At 37.8% G+C, this 20,485-nt stretch overlaps 2 protein-coding genes and 1 long non-coding RNA gene across 4 annotated transcripts; 2 read left to right on the top strand and 1 right to left on the bottom strand.

The window, feature by feature from the left end:
• Nucleotides 1-6,559: 6,559 nt before the first annotated feature.
• LOC131320084 (mitochondrial carrier protein CoAc2) lies at nucleotides 6,560-10,884 on the top strand. The gene is made up of 7 exons (XM_058350663.1): nucleotides 6,560-6,852; nucleotides 8,684-8,769; nucleotides 8,885-9,092; nucleotides 9,226-9,352; nucleotides 9,435-9,619; nucleotides 10,252-10,374; nucleotides 10,469-10,884. The coding sequence occupies exons 1-7, from the start codon at nucleotides 6,694-6,696 to the stop codon at nucleotides 10,607-10,609; spliced, it is 1,029 nt and encodes a 342-aa protein (XP_058206646.1). The 5' UTR covers nucleotides 6,560-6,693; the 3' UTR covers nucleotides 10,610-10,884.
• A 192-nt stretch (nucleotides 10,885-11,076) lies between these two features.
• On the bottom strand, nucleotides 11,077-14,775 carry LOC131320085 (protein EFFECTOR OF TRANSCRIPTION 2-like). Of its 2 annotated transcripts, none has more exons than XM_058350664.1 (3): nucleotides 14,554-14,772; nucleotides 12,866-13,216; nucleotides 11,077-12,132 (listed from the first exon to the last, which is right to left on the bottom strand). In XM_058350664.1, exons 1-3 carry the CDS (start codon nucleotides 14,656-14,658, stop codon nucleotides 11,701-11,703), a joined length of 888 nt encoding a protein of 295 aa, XP_058206647.1. In that variant the 5' UTR covers nucleotides 14,659-14,772; the 3' UTR covers nucleotides 11,077-11,700. The 2 variants fall into 2 exon arrangements, with proteins under 2 accessions (XP_058206647.1, XP_058206648.1); XM_058350665.1 differs by lacking the exon at nucleotides 11,077-12,132 and adding an exon at nucleotides 12,623-12,767 and having other exon boundaries at nucleotides 14,554-14,775.
• A 2,162-nt stretch (nucleotides 14,776-16,937) lies between these two features.
• LOC131320087 (uncharacterized) lies at nucleotides 16,938-18,829 on the top strand. Its single transcript, XR_009198104.1, has 3 exons — nucleotides 16,938-17,070; nucleotides 18,208-18,271; nucleotides 18,617-18,829. It is a non-coding gene; the product is annotated as an uncharacterized LOC131320087 (long non-coding RNA).
• The last annotated feature ends 1,656 nt before the right edge of the window (nucleotides 18,830-20,485 follow it).

The raw sequence follows: 20,485 nt of genomic DNA, 5'->3' as shown, positions 1-20,485 counted from the left end.
AGTTTTGAAATTTGTCAAGGTATGCGTAAGTTGATCTGAAAATTCAGTTATTTAAAATATATATATATATATCGGGGCGGTTCCGGGGACACCCAAAAAAACACCTAAAAAAACACCTCATAGTTCCCGATCAAAGTTTGATGATCTGAGCCGCTCAATGTGATCAGAACGTGATTTTAAGGGTACCCGTGATAAATCAGCAAAAAAAATGACCGGAAGGGCTTGATCCGAAGAATTTCGAACAAGTTTTTATTGAACGGTTCAAATAAAAACTGCTCAAATCAAGCCTTTCCCGATCATTTTTTTTGTTAATTTCTTGCGGGCACCCTTAAAATCACATTCTGCACACATTGAACGGTTCGGATCATAAAAATTTGATCGGGAACTATGAGTTTGAGATTTGGGGTGTTTTTTTAGGTGTTTTTTTGGGTGTCCCTTGAACCGTCCCGTATATATATATACAGTCCCCTTCAGGTAAGGGCGCCCTTACCTTGTTAAGGTAAGGGCTTCCCTTTTTCTCCCTTTTTCCGATCGAAGTTCGATGATCTGAGCCGCTCAATGTGTTCAGAACGTGATTTTAAGGGTACTCGCGAGAAATCAGCAAAAAAAAATATTAGGAAGGGCTTCATTCGAACAGTTTTTATTTGAACCGTTCGATAAAAAATAAACAAAAACTGCTCGGATAAAGCCCTTCCCGGTCATTTTTTTTGCCGATTTCTTGCGAGTACCCTTAAAATCACGTTCTAAACACATTGAGCGGCTCGGATCATCGAAATTCGATCGGAAAATGGGAGGTCCTTACCTTAACAAGGTAAGGGCGCCCTTACCTGATTGAATCTGTATGTATGTATATATATATATATATATATATATATATGTTGTTTTAGAGTAGCAAAATTCGAACCCCCGAAATAGAGCCCTCACTCACTGGTTCCACCCTTTTTTTTTTTTCAGCAAATTGGTCTAAAGTCCAAAAGAAGAGGTCCCAAAGTAGATTTAGTCCAGCTTAAGTTTCAGTGATGTGTACAGTCCATTAATGAAAATATTTTAGAGTTTAAGGTCCGTGAAAAGACCAAATTGCCTTTAATGAGACAAGGGCCTTGTTTGGCTAACATAAAAAATATTTTTTTTAATTTAAATGATCTTAAATGAGACAAGGGCCTTGTTTGGCTAACACAAAATATGTCTTTTTTCGTATTTTTCGATCTTGTTGCATTTTCATAGGGTACCCTAGGATTTTAGGCACTTTCATAAGGTACCCTAAGGTTTTAGACACTTTTATAGGGTTTTAGGGTTCATTTTCTTATTATAGGGTTTTAGCGGTTTAGGCACTTTCATAGGGTACCTTAGGATTTTAGGCACTTTCATATAAAGAATACCCTAAAATTTTAGGCACTTTCATATAGTACCCTAAGGTTTTAGGTACTTTTATAGGGTTTTAGGGTTCATTTTCCTATTATAGGGTTTTAGCGGTTTAGGCACTTTCATAGGATACCTTAGGATTTTAGGCACTTTCATAGGGTACCTTAGGGTTTTAGGCACTTTCATGTATAGGGTACCCTAAGATTTTAGGCACTTTCATAGGGTACCCTAGGGTTTTAGACACTTTCAACGCCGGTTAACGCCAGTCAACGCCGGTCAACTCCGGTCAACTTTGGTCAACTCCGGTCAACTTTGGTCAACGCTGGTCAACCTTGGTCAACGCCGGTCAACTTTGGGAGGGGTTATTTGTAAATTTTGGACAGAATGTCCTTTAAACTTTAGAGGAAAATATTTATATCCTTATCATGGCAAAAACCCTTATAGTATGTCCTCCTACTCAATTTACCCTTTTTTTTTCTGGGAGGGAGAATCATCAGTAGTTTGTTTATCAAGCAGTGTCCCTTTCAGAAGTAATATGCTTAGTTCATTCCTTGGCTGAGGAGGAACAGCATCTTGGCTTACTTCTCCCACACAAAATTCCAGAAGAATCAATGATCATGTGCTTTGCTCCCCATTATAAGAACCAGTGATCTCCAAGAAAACACAGCATGAGTGCATGATTTTTTGACATATACCTGTCCCTTCACTTCATTTCATTTCAGGGATCTACACAGTTTTAGTAAACCATCCCTAGAAAATGGGAGCTACAACAGTTTTGTTCGTTTCGATGTAGTAAACATGTATGCTTGTGCATCAAAACATAGTGGTGCTGTCCCAATACCCACTTTAAGTATCGAAATAGGACTGGGAGACGGAGGAGATGTTTGATTATTTGGGCAGGAGGGAACAAGTCTCTTTAACCCAATCTTCTTTGATCAATTTGAGAGAGCGCCTTTATGCGGAGGGGGAGACGGAGGAGATGTTTGGTTATTTGGGCCGGTAGGAATAAGCCTCTTTAACCCAATCGTCTCTAATCCATTTGAGAGAACATCTTTACGAGAAGGAGGAGATGTTTCATTATTTGGGTCAGAGGGAACAAGTCTCTTTAACCCAATCTTCTCTGATCCATTTGAGAGAGCGCGCCTGCTGTGTCTTAAACATGATAGCCTGTTGTAAGGCCCATTTTTGGCCCATTAACTCAATCCAATTCGTTGTTGTGTTCGGATTGTTGGTTGGTATGACCTGCAAAAAATCATGTTAATCGGACATACTTAAATGCCGGAACAAAACATGTTCTTCTTGAATTTCTTTTGATGAGTAGGATTTTTGAGAATAAAAACGTGTTTTGTACCTGCAGTTACTATTATCCGATCGGCTTGATTTTTTTGCAATTGTTGAACACTCAACGAGCCAAAGCTAATGAACGGATCAGATCAAACTAATGGTCCCGAGGAGAATCCAAAATGGGTCCTCACAGCAAGCTATTGTGCCTTGGAGGCACAACATGAACCCCCAGTTCATCAAAATAGATCTACTATGAAGAAAATTGCCTGTCAATGATAGGACACGTGTGACAAATAGCTTGACGTACATTTAATTAGTAAAACAAAAAAAGAAGGATGACTCATGATGTATATCGAATGGACTCGCTAATTATAAGGCTTATTAAATTTTGGCGGTTGATTTTGTCATTCTATTTTTTGTTAACGTCACTTTTTTGCAAGTGTATTTTTGGTGTAAAAATACATTTATAGGGGAGTGACGTTAACAAAAAAAGAGAGCGACAAAATCATTTCCCTAAAATTTTAAGTGATTCTGACACAAAAAATAGTACATATAATTATATATTATAGGATTGGTGATATAATGTCGGACTAAGGTGAGGCAAAGAATGACAAAAGATTTTACTTTTGCATGAAGTTGAAAGGTAATTTGAAGATTAAGAATTTCTGTTAAAAGGCCTCCTCATTGGATTAGGGGCATTTCCGCTAACCAAAGGTTTTGTTCTTATTAAAAAAAATTCGCGTTTGTTAATTTTGTGTCAAATTTTGATGTATTATTGGTTCGTTTTGACAAGAGAAACAACAAAAGTAAAAAATTATGACTTCTACACAATTATTTTTGAAAATATCCAAGAAAAAAATCCAAAGTTATTGTCTACAACTTTTTAGTTAGTGGAAACGTCCCTATTAGTAGTTCAGCTTGTTAAGATCAACAAATAATGAGAAAATGACGGCCAATGACGTGTTTTGATAATTAATACTCTCCAAGTACATTTTCAGTATTAACAAATGTTATTAGTTTGTCTTTGGCGGGTATTAATTATCAAAACACGTCCTGGACCGTCATTTTCCCTGGATAACTAACTGATTAATTAGAGACCAGGGGAGGGATTGGGCCAACCCGATTGGTCTCAATGAGGATCTTTTTGGTGTCCGGTCAATACGTATAATTTTTTTAACTGTTAAAGTTGTCCGCGTCGATTTACGTGCATCTCAACTAAAACAATTTTGAATGTCAAAGGTGTTTGGTCAAAGTAATTTTCTTGACTGTCAAAGACATCTCATCTACATCGGAATTAGAGAATTCTAAAAAAAATTAGGAATATTTAAATATCCATCCTTTTTATCTATGCTATGTAAGAATTCATTCCGCCATTTTTTCATGCTTACGTTTTCATCCTCTTAGTGTGAATTACATTTCTTACCCTTTTCATTATGATATACATATATTATGTTATATTGCTTTCCTAATTTAGTGGGATTGGATTGGATTGTTTTCCCAATTTAATGGGATTGAATTAGATTATTTTCCTAATTTAGTGGGATTTGGTAAATTTAAATATTATTGATTACTTTTTTTTAATCATGGAATGTAATTGTGGAATTGATTTTTTTAAGGAATATAACATGATAAATTGACCACATCTTTGCATGTTTTCTTCAATCTTCGAGTTGGCCAACCAGACAACAAAAAGTCATATTTTCCATTGATTTTATTACATGGAACATGGCTAAATTACCATAAAAAAAGAAATAATATGACATACTCAAACCGTTAAATGATTAAATGGTTAAATTACCATGACATTATATGGTTAAATTACCATGACGATTACAATGTAGACAAGATAAATATCCCATGACTATTACAACGTGAACACGAAAAATGTCCCCTGATTCGAACAAATATTTCATGGTAAACGGTTCAATTAATTTATCAAATCTAAATAACAGAAAAATATATTTCATGGTAAATGATACAAATAATTTACCATGAAAACTAAAACCAATATAACCATGAATACCCAAACAAGTTATAAACCAAACAAAAACATGGTTTATCTCTATCACGAATAAGACGACAAAAAACCATGTATATTCAATTGTCAATTCATGGTTTATTTGCGATACCGAAACAAGTTGTAAACAAAAAAAAAAAAAATCCAAACCATCACCACCGTGATGGTTTTTGGAAGCCAAAATCCAAAGATTCACCTTCAAACCATGCTGCTTCATGAACCTTTTATTTTGCATACCAGGTACTAGCATAACATTACCGACTCTTTCGTAATGTCTAAGGGATGGGCGAGGAGGACGGCACCAACAACTTTGGGCAATTCCACATGGTGCATACAACCCCTTCGTGACTTGGAAACCAACTGGGCCGTCGATCTCGCTAAGAACCTCGAAGACTACCTTTTGCAGATTTGCTTTGACGAAATCGACGACAACCACGATAACGCCCGCTTCTCCGTTAAACTTCATCGATGACAGAAGATGATTGATTGGCGAAAGGGAGGAGGGAATCGGTGGACAACGACGGTACCGGAGAGAGATTTCTGTCGGCTTCATTGATGACGACGGAGGATGATTGATTGGTGAGAGGGAGGAGGGAATCGGCGGCGGCGGTGCAGATGTGTGAGATCATGGACGATTTTTCTGTCTTCATTGGGGCGATTGAGTTCGGATGGAGGACTGCAGATGGAGTGGTTTTCGGAAAAATGGGGAGCCCAAAGTTCAAATGAAATGGATTCAATTTTTGTAGAGATTTCCGGGATTAGAAGGCGAAATCAGTGGGATATTAATGGCCAGAATAATAGCGGGGACGGGAGGACTTAAGTTCTCGTCCTCAATTTCTCTAGCTACTATATATATACACACACACAAGGGTAATTTTGGGATTAAAAAAGATAGAGGATGAAAACATAAGTGTTCAAAATGAGCAGGATGAAAACATAAGTCAATTCGGATAAATATTAAAATCTCCCAAAAGATTACTTTCTTGTTGTCTGGCTCCAAGAATCAAAGGATTGTACGAGGAGAAAACTCAAAAACCAAGCAGACAATTATTGAGCTTAAAGACAAATTGTCCATCTAGTCAATACAATTATGGTGCAGTTAAGGGCTTGTTCTTCTACTTGGTTTATTTTTTTATCCTTATTCAAGTTTTTTTCGCATTTGTTAGTTTTTCGTTAATTTTTTAGGGATTATTACTTCGTCATGATGAGAGGAATTTAAAAAATAAAAAATTACAATTTTTTTGAATAAAGACAAAAAAAAGCCAATAAGCTAATTTTTTTTTGTCTTTATTCAAAAAAAATTGGATTTCGATCATAGTTTTTTATTTTTTAGATTCCTCTTATCATGAAGAAGCAATAATCCCCAAAAAATTGATAAAAAAAATTAACAAACACAAAAAAAATTGAATAACAACAAAAAAAAGAAGCTAAATGATGTCCCGTTCCGGAACTCAAAATAAGTATTTATTTTTTAAAAAGACAATTTCAAGCTCAAAAATAATGTATTTACGCAAATAATTTTTCTATCAATATGGATTTTGTTTAATAGATCTTATCGAGATCTATTATACGGTGCAAAAAAAAAAATCAAAAAATTATTTTTCATTTATATTATTTTTTAATTTGAAAATATAAAATAAGTACTTATTTTTTAAAAAAGTGTTCTGAAACGGTATCTCTCTTATTTAAAAGAACAACAATAGAGACTACCTCTCTCTCATCCACCATAAAATAAAAGAATAGGTCCAAATTGTCCAATACTATTCCTTGACTTGACTTTTCTTACCAGTATTTTGGATTTTCGGAATCCCACCAACAAAGGCGTTGTGGCTGACAGGCTGAGTTGTCCTAATTCTTTATACTCCATAACACGCGTTAAACAACAGGATTTAACCACAATATATTACAGCACAGTAAACGTTTTCGATTCCTCTCTTTCTTTCCCCTTTGTCTGCATCAACTGTTTCTTGAAAGTTGAAAGTATCACATACCCAGATATCCTCTCTCTCTCTCTCTCTCCCTCTAGAACTATGGCAAAGGGGAGAGAAGAAGGGGAGGGGTGTGTGCATTGGGATGGGGTTATAGAGGGTATGCCTCTTATTGCAAAGGAGTTGATTGCTGGGGGTGTGGCTGGTGGGGTTGCAAAAACTGTTGTAGCTCCCCTTGAGCGAGTCAAGATCTTGTTTCAGGTACCTTTTTTGTTATTATTATCTGCTCCTGTTCTTGATTATGATTCTTGATTGCTTTATAAGTTTCTTGATTCTGCTGCTTTTGATTCTTTCTTTCTTTTCATGTTTTGGTTTCGATTGAGAATAACTATTTCTTGTTCTAAATTAAGTATTTGAGTTGAGGAAGTGGGTTCTGTTAAAATCGTGTTGAATTGTGATTTCATGTACTTTGGACCAAGGTTACTTGAGTTTCAGTTCCATTTTCCCAATAGTTTTTTTTTTCCTTGAATATGTTGCATAGAAGGGATATTAGGACCACCCCATTGTCCTACATTTGTCTGTAGTGTCATGATGATTTTTTTAATAACTCGGAAGCCGGTCTAGTGGACCGACTAATCCGGGGAACCAATACCACGGGTCCACTGGGGTGGGGGGAGGGGACAATCAAAACCAGGAAAAGCCCTGCATGGACTGCCCCAGCACAGGAATTGATTACACTCGGGTGAGAGTCGAACTTCAGACCAAAGGCTTCTCAAGGCCCCTGGTTGCTAGGTGAATATCGCCGTGCCAATTTCTGTGATAACTATATGAGTCTAATTGGTTAATTACAATCTCATTAAATGAAAGGACTATGTATTGCCTAGCTATGCTGTGGTACTTGCTCTAGTTTCTGATGATATCGAAAGGTATTGATTAGGTTTCATATCCAAGTATTGAAGGAATGGTGTCATTACTTATTCTATTTGTTTTGGGAAGTTAGATATATCACTCTAACAATACATTGGGAAGTCCAATGAAATGAGTGAAAACCCTATTTTTTCCGCCTAAGGTCTTTCTTCTTAATGTCTGATCCTATCAGCCACATATTAGCAGAAAAATAAAAGATTGCCATTGATGAGTTGGGTATAAGTAACTCATATTTACTTCACAGCAATTTAGAATAGATGCCTACTTCTAGCCCTCCCCAATGGATCCAACCTGGATGATTTACTGTAGAATCTTTGGGGATATTATTGCTATTCGATGGCAGGGTATCATCAGGTTGATTTAAGAATGTTCCAACCAATGAGACTATGGTAGAATTTGTGGATCCATCTGGCATGTTTTCGTTGTGGTGGATTTTGTGAATCCATCCAGCCTGTTATGGTAAGTGATGATGGCCACATCAAAGCATAATATTGAGTCGTGGACACTCTTTAGATGGGGTCCGACTCCCCATGTATAGAATCTCTTATTTTTTTTGATTGGCATAACATATTTATTAATGGGGAAAGGGGAAGGGGATTTCAACCATGTATAGACTCTGAAGACCAGACTTCTTCAAATACAGATTCTCTTTCTCTCTCTCTCTCTCTCTCTCTCTCTCTCTCTCTCTCCCCATTTCCACCTCTAGGTTGCGCCATCTCAGTGCCTTCCCTTTCCCAGATCACCATGTAATTCATTACGCAGTACCCAATATTGCATTGCTTTTGGATTGGCAATAAAGATTGCTCTGGCAGAAGATCTCGACTTTTGAAAGAACTGGATTCTCTTGAAACTATGATACTTTTACCGTTGCTGGTCATCTCTCTCATATGAACCAAAAAAATAACAGGATTGTGTTGGATATTTGCACTTTTAGATATACGAAGTAGACATGGTTACATTTCTCTGATTAGGCTGGTAGATCCGCTATCGATATTGGATCAATAATGTATTGTCTTGCTTTATTTGGAGATCAGAATTGTTTATCTGTAGGCTTCTACTTCTCAAACATAAGTAATGCAACTGGATTTTGTTAGGAAGCAGACCATCCATAAAAATTAGAAGAAAAACTTATTTTTTCCCTTTAGTTCTTTTCTTCTTGTTTCAGACCAGAAGAGCAGAATTTCAGAGCATAGGGTTACTGGGATCGTGTAAGAAGATTGTGAGAACAGAAGGGGTGCTGGGCTTTTACAGGCGGGTATTTGCTTAGAATTGTTTGATTATGTAATCTTTGAATTTTTTTTGGGTACTGTTTTCCCCTCCTTTTTCCCAACCATGTATTTATGCATGTGGACAAACTTATCTTCAGAGGGAATGGAGCAAGTGTTGCTCGAATTGTTCCTTATGCGGCATTGCATTATATGGCATATGAGCAGTATCGTCGGTGGATTATACAGACTTTCCCAGACATTGGAAGGGGTCCCGTTCTTGATCTCGTGGCAGGATCATTTGCTGGAGGAACTGCTGTGCTGTTTACTTATCCTCTTGATTTAGTTCGTACTAAGTTGGCATACCAGGTATAGAAAACTAATAAGAATTTGCTTGTTCTTTTTCGTCCTCTCTGTGTGTCTAGTTCCCCAAACTGACGATCTTATAGATGAGACTAGTTCGAAGATGGAAGTTACAAGACGAATTTTTATGATAGTGCAGGTTGTGGGATCACCAAAGTTAAATGTTAAAGGGCTTGTTCATAGTGAACAAGTATACAGAGGGATTGTGGATTGTTTTTCCAAAACCTACAAAGAGGCTGGGATAAGAGGCCTATACCGTGGCGTGGGTATGTCTAATTGCAGTATTTCCGTAGACTTCGTACAAGGTCTAATTGGTTAAGCTATCTAACATGTTGACACTGTTTTCAGCTCCATCACTCTACGGAATATTTCCTTATGCTGGCTTGAAGTTTTACTTCTACGAGGAAATGAAAAGCCATGTCCCTCAGGAACACAAGAATGATTTAGTGGTGAAACTTGTGTGTGGATCCATTGCGGGTTTAATGGGTCAAACTTTTACATACCCTCTTGATGTTGTTAGGCGGCAAATGCAGGTAATCTCTCTCTCTCTCTCTCTCTCTCTCTCTCTCTCTCTCTCTCTCTCTCTCTCTCTCTCTCTCTCAATATATACATATATATATGTATGTATGTATATATGCAACTAAAACTCAATGTTATATAAACTCCCTAAATTTCTGAGGTACCCATGTCGGATTGTTGAACTTGGATAAGGTCTGCAAGTATATGAGAGATTTGTCTAATATTCCTAGTTGGACATGAACCCAAGAAGTATGTATAAGTTGTTGAGATTGGTACATGACCATCAATAGATCTCCATTGAATACATAAACTGCTCTATTTTAGCCTGCAAACAGCCTTTACTACTGAAAAATAGAAGAGGCAATATAATAAATATAGTGTATGAGATTGTCGTTCAAGTGTTTGGTTTACTGGAAAAAATGACAATGTACATGGTAATCATTGTGTACTACTTATGGTGAACGGCCATTCCATTGGAAGGAATGACCAACCATTTGATTGGGAGGCAATGGATCATACCATTCCTTACCGAAATCATTCCACTTAAGAGTCTAACACTTGTCCAAAACTTACACTCATATCCCAGTCTATGTAACACTAATGAAAGCATCCACTGATAAATAGAACAATAAAATTGTGGTGACAGGTTCAACGACTCTTGTCGTCTAATAGTGGAGATTTGAAAGGGACAATGGAAAGTCTTGTTAAGATTGTCCACAGTCAGGGGTGGAGGCAATTATTTTCAGGGCTCAGCATCAACTACCTCAAGGTAAAAATACAGTTGTTATGAGGTATCAGAAGAATTCTTCTTATTCTTTCTGTCTGTGACATGGATATAATTGTTTTGGTTGGTGTATTGTCAGGTTGTGCCATCAGTGGCGATTGGTTTTACTGTTTATGATGTTATGAAATCGTTCTTAAGGGTTCCGTCGCGAGATGAAGCCACTGTAGAAGTGGTGACCAACAAAAGGAACACCAACCAACCATCATCCCTGCACTCATGACTACCCCATTTTTGGAACTCAACAACAGCCACATTGACCCAGTTATTGAAGGGTACTTGTGCTTGGCCATCTTTACAATGCTGAAGGCTGTCGCCTATGTTTCAGACCATTTAATAAGGTCAATCCATTTAGCTAAGCTATGGCGATTATTAATAAGGTCCGTATATATCATTGATTCAAGATTTCAACACAGCTTTGTATACTCTCTCTCGCTCAAGGTTGCAGATGTGCAGTTTAATGATCTCATTAAAGGACGGCTTTGTTGTTGCTCATAAGTTTCTATCTCTTTTTCTCATCATAGTTTGTCTTACTTTGCATTAGCAACCACCATTCGGATGAGCAAACAAGAGGTAATAGTGGGGCTATTCTCGAGCATTATTCAGGTAAGGAGAATTGACTTGAGTTCAAGTGGAAAGCCAAATTGCATGAAATGACTCGTTAATATTATCCAGGAACATTGCAATCTCTCATCCGAATGCTGAGTTGGTCCATTCAACAAGATAACATCTCACAAAGCACAATAGAAAGTTGCATTTACAGAAATGCAGGACATTTTACAAGTCACAATACAGACATTAATAGACCTAGTAAACCACTCAGCAGAACTCTACGAATGACCTGACTTCAAATGTCTACGGCATGGAAAACCTTACACATTAGCAAGCTAGGTAATAGCTAAGTATGATTTACCTTCCAAAGGTAATAGGCCATGGTTTTATTTAGCACGAATAGACAGGTACCAGACACTTATATAGATACCCGTACCAGACACTTGAACTTGAATCTATGTACATAACTCAGAAGGCGGCCCTTTTGCCTCTGTGCTTCTCACACCTCTCCCTTCCATAGACGGGTGTTCTACGGCAGATGGATCCATACGCTGTGCTAGCCGCACATATATCTGATGAACTTCCTCCAGTGTCATAGCCCCACATACCTTTATGCTGCCAACACCTTTTTCTACCTTCAACCGGCTGCCTTCTGCAAGCGGAACCATCATCCAAGGTAGCTTCACAAGTAGGAGAATTATATTCTATGACAACACTTCTACATGTGACTGATTTTATTTTATTTTTTTGCTCGGCTGGGACTCATTTCTTTTTTCTTTTTTGCTCGGCTGGGACTGATTTTTTTTTGATCCGCCTATATGGGACTGATTGATGAGTCAAATTACCATATGGAGTATGGACTGATTGATGAGATTGATGAGTCGAATTACCGTATGGAGTATGGACTGATTGATGAGTTGAATTACCGTATGGAGTATCAAACACACTGGATAACTTGAGATTACTGAAGGGACATTGCTGTAGCCAATGGATGAGATCCATCGGCTGGCACTCATTAGCCCTCATCCAGTTGTTGGCCAGTGTGAGGAATTGGACACCGCTTGAAGTACTTCCCTGAAGTTTTTGGAAAACTTCTTCAAGGCGACGAACACCATTGTTGCCTTTGTTCAATGCATAATCATAGGTGTTAAGCAGTCGAGTTTCTGCCTTTTCAGCCTCCTCCTTATTTTTCATCTGTTTAACAATTAAGAAATGTATAATAAGAAGCCCAATTAATCACTTCAAATTTGCTGGCACCCACTGTTTCCTACATCTTGAGGAGGCAACTAATTCTAAACATGCACACTTGCAAATAAAGTCTTAGTTAGTAGTATCCATGCACAAAACGATCACAAGGTATCAAACATTACAACACAGACACGAATACTCGACATAGACATAGCTGACACACGATTTTGAACCATCAAAGGACACAAAACGACAAGCCCGAGACGCCTTAAAAATATACAGCTGTTAAGTTTACTACTATATCTCTTGCATGTGATGGTGTCTTCAAAGCTTATAAAAATAACATCAGATAGTCACCATAAATATCAAGATTCAAAACACAATTGATGCATGCATCTTGTAAATGTCTCAAAGTGTACTAAGAGTGCAAATTCCCCCCCCCCCCCCCACCTAAAGAATGTGAACTGTGAACAGTGTTGATATGCAGAGAAACATGGGGGGGTATAAGAAGTGTTGCCAAACTGTCCCCTAGGTGTCCGCGAACTAAACAGAACATCACATCATCGCTGGTTTTCATCCTAAGAATAAGAGATGTAATTGCTGTCGTTTTCAAACCTGTATCGACCGTTTTTGCTTATCTTCTATTACCCAAGGAAGATCAAATTGCACCATCTATTTACCAAGGAATTAAGTTCAAGCAGTTTTAAAATAATGACGAAAAAAATGAAGATGTACTTACAGGAGCCCATCTATACACGATGGTGTAGCCCCTGGAGAAGGCCTCCGAAAACGCTCCATGCCCTTGTTGGGGTACATAATCATTCACCTGACCATTGAAGTTGCCATTTTCTAAATGAGCGCCTTCGCGGCCATAACACTGCAGTCTACTCCTAACATTGCCAGTTTGTCCAAGGTAAAAGGGAACTGGATCAAGATTTCCGATCTTGCTTCCTGAATGAGCTCCTGATATAACTATGCCAAGCTCATAAAGCCCTGGACATGAATAACAGTTCGGGAGATTGTGAACCCTGTATCTCTCTGCTCCTTTCCACAGGGAGTGGTCTTCCCAATCAGAAGGCCCGACGAGAACCTGCACAGATAAATACATAGGAAAATTCAGAAAGTTATCTTATAATTAACAGAAAAAACAAGCTTCAAAATTATCTTTGACGTTGTCTTGCTCTTACACAATACACAGCCTTGGATAAAACTCAACCCCAAATACTAACTGTTTGGAGTAGTTCACCAAAAAAAAAAAAAATTGTTTGGAGTAAGGGTGCCCTCATGCTTCTATGTTTAGAATGACTTTGATACCAAGGATGGGGCTTCACTTCACACTCTCCCTTACGCACGGTGTGCTCATCTGGTAGCGCCTGTCCTGTGCAGGCAAGAGACACTCACCCTATCCATTCCTGGTAGGCTGGTACCTAAAGTATTGGGTGGAACTCAAAAAAAAAAAGAAGAAGCTGTTGTAGTAATGACTCTCTTTTTGGTACCAATAATTAAGATTCACTTTCACCTACGTGCTGCATCAAAAACCAAATCACAAGCTTCTGATAAAAAACAAGCAGTTAGAGCAAGATTTGTAATATACTAATATGTATGTCTCTCACGCTTATATGCTTCATTTTACTTTGGTACCCAGGCTACGTGTGACTTGGCTTCACTCTCTAATTCACAGTCATTGACATGCAAAAGACTAACTTGCCGATAAAAGTTTGTTGGAGCAAGAATGTATGAAATTCCTCCACCCCAGTTTCACAAATGCTCTCACATGAAGGCTGGGCAAATCGATAATGTGTTTGGAACATAGGCAAAGAGATGGAAAAGAAAATAAAGTTTTAAATATTCCTTCCCATGTTTGATTTCTAGAGAAAGAGAAGAGAAAATTTGAAAAACAAATTCACTTTTCTCCAATTTCTTCTTAATTTTCTCTCTCATTTTTCAACATTATTATTTTCCCTTCTTTTGCCCTTCCATCCCCAAGTTCCAAAAAAAAGCCTAAATCTTTCTCTCAACCCTGCGATGTTTCGTGACTTGAATTCTCACTAATAAGAGTGTCCACAATGACATAATCAAAACAAAAAGATTTATTATGTTAGCAATGTTAGTCCAAAATAAGGCTCACAATGAACGCTGTACAATTCTAGGCAAAATTTCACCCCGGCCATGGCTCCACCTTTGCCCCCATCGAATGGAAACATTTTACATTTGGCCTTGACTTCGAAGAAATGACAATCACTAAAGCTAGATCACAAGTTTCAGAAGTTCCTCAATTGATTGTCTAAATTGAGAAGAAGGAAAGCCAAGCCGACAAGTGAAAAGTAAAGTGTAGAAATCAGCTTATATGTGCATGCATGTATCTGCATGGAGAGAGAGAGAGAGAGAGAGAGAGAGAGAGAGAGAGAGAGAGAGAGAGAGAGAGACCTTCCAGTCGTAGAAAAGAGAGTCGTGTTTGGGGTGGAAACAGTCTTCTCTCTTCAACAACACTACCTGACACTCCATTTCCTCTCTCTCACAATTGAAAGGCATACAAACGGTAGTTAGTTACTCGCGCCGTTTAAATAGCGCGCTCATAGTTTCTCACAATTCCAGTTTTAACCCCCGATAGGAATCGTCTATGCTAAATAGGTCCCCAGCGGCAATGTCCCAAGACTCTCCCAACCTGCCTTCTACTTATAATTTTTCAGTAACATCCTTCGATTTCTGAGGTAGGACAAGATTGTGGCGTTTCTATATTTTATTTCTATTGCTTTAGAATAAGATTTTTACTAGGAGTATTTACGTTTAGGTTAGAATTATTAACTTTCCGTATTTGGTTTGATTTTGATTTCTAACTTTATCGGGATTCTTGGCATACAAGAATTAGGATTTTATTTTAATTAATTAAGAATTATTTTTCTTTAATGCCACTTGTTTTGGTATTATTTAGGATTTCTTTTTCAGTAGGATTTCTAGGGCTAGGGTCTTATAAAAAGGGCTGTAACCAATTCAATTATTCAGTTTTTTATCAATAATATTGCAGAGTTAATCTCTCTTTCTTCCTTGTGCACAAGATTTGCTCGTTGCTATGAGTTGTTTATCTCGTTTGGACTAGTACGCTAACTAGTCTCTTGAAATTCCGCTGCGTCAATTTCACTTTCAATTCTCGCTATACACTTCTGTTCTCAATCTTTGATTTTGCGGTTTTAGAGGCTGCACACGTTAACATGAGTAATAACCTTCAAAAAGTTAAACCTTCACTAGGTATAATAAAAATTTTGAACCAGTTGAAAAAGTATAAGAAAAAGGGATGAAGTTAGTCGGAGTTATAACTTGACTTGAAACAATTTTGTAAGACCAACTTTGACTTATAAACAAGTGATGCAACCCTTTTCTATTTTAATTACGTTTTGAGTAATTGGGCTTAACCTTTTATACTTGGAAATCTGCTACTGTCACGTTCGTTTTAGGGAATCTTTTTTTATGTCCACACAATGATTTGCTTTTCGAGAGTTAAAAAGAAAAGGACAGGGTAAAAGAAATTAAAAAAAAAAAAGCATAGGAAAACACAACTCGAGACACAACTGTATCTGGAACCGTTCGATGTACATGGTTCCGACATAGTTTGAAGGAAATTTTGTTAAAAAAAAATCTAAGTTTCTCATGTACATGCATGCACTATTTTTTCCTCCATTGGTTTAGGATGTTTGATCTTTTTTTGGCGGTTGTTAATATGGGCGCGATCCGAACAGAGGTTATTCTCTGGTTGTTTGCTCATTGTGTAGTGCTGGTTACACTCACACTAGTTTAGGATGATTGATCTGTTTTGGCTGTCGTCAGCAGTGACGGATCCAGGAATTTTACATAGACGGGTCACCTCTCGAGTACAAAACTGGCCCAGAGATTTCAAGTACAAGTATGGACGCGATTCGGACAGCGGTTATTCACCAGTGCTGCGCTCATTGTGTAGCGCTTGTTACTTTTGGGGTGTGCTATGCGTCTCTTGAAATAGATGCAATTTGATGGTTGTGAGGCTGTTTGGTTTGTGATTGGGCGTTCATATCTGGTGTACACCTTCGAACTTGTGGGGTTCTTACGCGGTTTGGCGTCTACGGTGTTGAATGCTTGGTTTGATATTGGGTCCGGTGACTGTGGTTTGGAGGTCCCAACTGGGGTTGGGGGGTGAGCGGTTGGATTCACAAGAATTGTCAATTGTAAAACTACCATGACAGCTGAAGATTGACAAGAATCATGCGTGGCTTGGACACCTGGCCGTCTGATCAATTTATTACTGGACTCAATTCTTTCATTTGACTTGAATGTGTTATCTGTCTCCTTGTATATAAAAGGTCTTTGTAACAGTTATATTAGTTGAACACGGTAGCTTGTAATTATTATATTTATCAATGCGTTTCTCTTGTGTTTCAAAAAAAAGAAATAGTACCATCTTGCTCCTTAGCTGCCAAGGAAACAAGAAGTGCTAAGGCCCCACCCCCCCCCCCTTTTGGGGGCAATAATTCCATGTGCTTTCCATTGAGTTAAAAGCTTGGATCAAAAGAGGCTCTGAATGACTGCACTAAAGTTTTTGTAGTGTACGAGGAAAGACTTCAATGATGTTCCTCGTCAATTCTCCATTCATTCACAGGTTCTAAAAGTATTGTTGGTACACTGCACCCATGTGATTTAGTCGCATCCAGTTGAATAGTACTGTAACATCCTTTTATTTTTGAGGTGCTTTAAAGTTATACTTTAGTAACTTAAAGGGGCAAAGTGCATTTTTTTAAAAGTATTGTGCATGTGTGCCGTGTGTGTGTAACAGTGTGAGTCATAAAACAAAAAGAAAAAAAAGAAAGAAACCCATCAGGGTGGGTTTTGTTCTAACGTAGAGAGAGAGAGAGAGAGAGAGAGAGAGAGGCGGTGAAAAGAAGAGGAAGAAGAGTGTTTGAAATCTCAATTCAGTAGGTAATTTTCAATCCCTTTTGCTTAATTTCGTGTATGCTCTGCATTATGATATCTGTTGCTGGACAGATTCGTACAGCTCTGAGTTTGTCTATTTCTCACCCTTTTATGTCGAAATTTACATGGGTTTCTTCATGAAATCTGAATTAGATTTGATGTTTGTTCTTTTGGCTTTGGAATCACTTGAAAAGGTTAAGAACTCAATTTACTGTGAATTTTCGAATGTTGGTCTGATCCTGAGAATCTGTTTTGTGACAGATTTGCGAATTTGTTGTGTTTGCCTATTTTTATCATCAACAGGCTGACCATGTTATTTTTTTGGTAATTTTACTGGAGATGTCTATGTGTGTGTAGCATGCGCTGTAAAAATTTCAGAATTTTCTGAGTAGTATGGAAAAAGATAAAAATCATGAACCGAGCTGCTGTCAGATTCGCGTCTGTACAGGCAGCACAGACACGTGTTGGAAAAATGGGCATAACTTCTTGCTCGGGTGTCGGTTTTACGCACCGTTTCTTGATTCTGAAACTAGACTTACATACCTTTCTGAACATGGAAGGTTTGTGCCTTAGTTACTTCTAGGAAAACTCAGTTTCGGTTCTGAAGTTAATGGTTTGTTAACTCTGAAAATCTGGGCAGGTTTTGGAGCTATGTTATTCATCAATGTTGTCATAGTTAAATGTACTTACTGGCTATGGGTTCTCATGAGTCTTAAACACTGATCAATTGGTGATGTTTTGGTATTAAAATTAATGGAAAAGATTGAGTATGTGATTTTTAATGAGCATTCGATCACAGGCTGTTCTGCAGAAACTGCAGAGTTGTGTTTCTAAGTGTGCATCTTTGGACAGTCGTAACTTTGTCATTCGAAATCTATTTAGGACAAACTCTATATCGATATTGGTGTACTGAAAGTCTACTTTCTAATGGTGGTAGTTTCATGACCCAACTTTGATCCTATAAAATGCTACAGTCTTTTAAAGACAGGCTGGTTGTAGGATGTTTTGTTATTTTGGGAGTGTTGTTGTGTTTGAACTTCATGTGTGTTATTCTTTGGCCATTGTTTAGTTCCTTATGAGCTTATTATTCTTGTGTTGATCGTTCGTTGAATTCATTACTAATACGGTTAAGCGTGTGGTTAGGTAACGAGCTGAGTAATCGGGAGGTGCCAAAACCGTAAGTTGGCATACTTTGGTCGACTCACAGGTGAGTGTGTTTGATATCTTATATCTTCAATAAGATGTTAACATGTTGGTTGTGCATCATGCTATGGTTGGTTTAGTTACTGGCATGCATGATTGGTGTATGTTGATTGTACCCGTATAAGGTTTGTGGAGTGAATCACACCTTGTCGTGGGCCGTGCCGTTCTATTTACAGTGAATGGGAACTTGGTGTGCGGGACACAATACCTTGGGTACATGGGATGTAGCAGACGTGTCACTGCATGTGTTGTGAACATAAATTGTAGTTGTTCAGTTAGTTGTTTATGTTGAGTTTTATTGAATTTATTCTATATCTTACACACTCCTGGTTTTCTTTTGGATTGCCAGATAGCAAGGGTTTGTAGGATGGTCCACTATCGGTCGGCGTTTTGGGGTTGGCTTTGAGGATGTTGATTGTGTTGGTGGTAGTGAGTTGTCTTGTATATATAATCGACTCGTTTTGTAAATGATGTTTTGCACTTTAGTTTGCCAAGTATGTAAAGTTATGGGTATAAAGTCGACTCTTTTAATAATATTAATGTTAAGTCTTCCGTTGGTTTATTCTGAGTTAATATCTGTTGTTTAGTGATTGTTTGGTTGGCGTTTGGAAATGCCACGTGGCCGCGCCGACTCGGGCCCACAATGGGTGTCGTTTTGCGGGGCGGGGCGTGACAAGTACTACCAATACTTTTGGGGTGAGTGAAAAAGGAGAGGCCAAGAGAGCTCGATGTGTCAAAAAAAGCAGAAGAAAAAGAAATTGCGCGTCGCGCAATCTTTCTGGACATGATCAAAGAAACGAAATGCACTCTAAAGTAAAATCACATTACGAGTACTTTCAACGAAATATTTCTTGAACTTGTAATGCGATTCATTAGCTACTATTAAACAACTGATAGGGCGTGACAAGAAATCGCAATTGTAATCCGTGTAAGCTAATGACTTTCTCCGCAAACATTGCATGTCAGGTTAATAAGTTCGATAAAACAAGAAGAGCGTCGTCACAAGCTTCTTTTGATAAAAGGATTTAAGCACAAGCTGGAAACAATCCGCTAAAGCTATGCTACAGATTTAGGAATCACCTCGACTAGATGAACATTAGCCGCACATGTAGGAGAATAATATTCTATGACAACACTTCTACGTGGTACTGATTTTTTTAATTTTTTTTGCACGACTGGGACTGATTTCTTTTTTGCTCGGCTGGGACTGATTTCTTTGTTTTTTTTGCTCGGCTGGGACTGATTTCTTTCTTTTTTTTTTGCTCGGCTGGGACTGATTTCTTTGTTTTTTTGCTCGGCTGGGACTGATTTCTTTTTTTTTTTGCTCGGCTGGGACTGATTTCTTTGTTTTTTTTGCTCGGCTGGATTGATTTCTTTTTTTTTTTTGCTCGGCTGGGACTGATTTCTTTTTCTTTTTTTTTCTCGGCTGGGACTGATTTTTTTTTCATCCGCCTATATTGGACTGATTGATGAGTCGAATTACCGTATGGAATATGGACTATTGTGCATATGGAATATGGAATATTGCAGAAACATCCCTAAACATTAGAAGCATCCCTTAATTTTAGGGAAAAATATTGTAGCAAACATTGTAGAAAATCTAGAAGCATCTCTAAAAATTAGAAGCATGAACTTTCCAACATTACCAAATAGGAAAATGATTTTAGCACTCCACTATCCGATAACTACACTACAAAATTTGTATTCTTTTGTGATTTTAGAATTGTGCTATGTGTAATTTTAAACACTAGAAGACAAATTTTGGAAGGTTGTTATCAAATAGTGGAGTGTTAAAATCATTTTCCTAGCAAATATTACAGCAAATCTAAAACAATCATTCTTCCATTCGAATTTTTGATACAAACCAAGAAGAGATACGTCCAAAAACCCAACCAAACCTGAATAAACTGCGAGCAATACAGAATTTAGACAATCGTTGCTTCCGTATAGCAGGAAAAAACAATAACCAGAAAGATAACAACTCAAAACAAACGAAAGACCGAAGGGCAAAAAGAACTTTTATAAAGGATGATGTGCTTCATAATCTTAGCCGATTCCAAAGCACAATGGTCAAAAGAAGCAAAATCCCTCTCCTTTTCACCTAATATAAATACTGAAATTTGCTACATAGCTAATGGTAAAAATGATTGTAATAACAGAAGGTAAAAAATACCCCCTCTCGCTCACGCACATAAGCCAGAATGTGTAGACATACGGT

The sequence above is a fragment of the Rhododendron vialii genome, chromosome 3a, assembly GCF_030253575.1.
Source record: "Rhododendron vialii isolate Sample 1 chromosome 3a, ASM3025357v1".
Lineage (NCBI taxonomy): Eukaryota > Viridiplantae > Streptophyta > Magnoliopsida > Ericales > Ericaceae > Rhododendron > Rhododendron vialii.
Note: the sequence above shows the minus strand (reverse complement) of the source record. Positions and strands in the feature narration are given on the sequence as shown.

Coding starts and splice junctions, on each gene's coding strand:
- LOC131320084 (XM_058350663.1), top strand. CDS start 6,694: ATGGCAAAGGGGAGAGAAGAAGGGGAGGGGTGTGTGCATTGGGATGGG. Junction 9,620..10,251: donor TTGTTAGGCGGCAAATGCAG/GTAATCTCTCTC, acceptor TTGTGGTGACAG/GTTCAACGACTCTTGTCGTC. Junction 10,375..10,468: donor TCAGCATCAACTACCTCAAG/GTAAAAATACAG, acceptor GTGTATTGTCAG/GTTGTGCCATCAGTGGCGAT.
- LOC131320085 (XM_058350664.1), bottom strand. CDS start 14,658: ATGCCTTTCAATTGTGAGAGAGAGGAAATGGAGTGTCAGGTAGTGTTG. Junction 13,217..14,553: donor CTCTTTTCTACGACTGGAAG/GTCTCTCTCTCT, acceptor TTATCTGTGCAG/GTTCTCGTCGGGCCTTCTGA. Junction 12,133..12,865: donor TCGTGTATAGATGGGCTCCT/GTAAGTACATCT, acceptor ATTGTTAAACAG/ATGAAAAATAAGGAGGAGGC.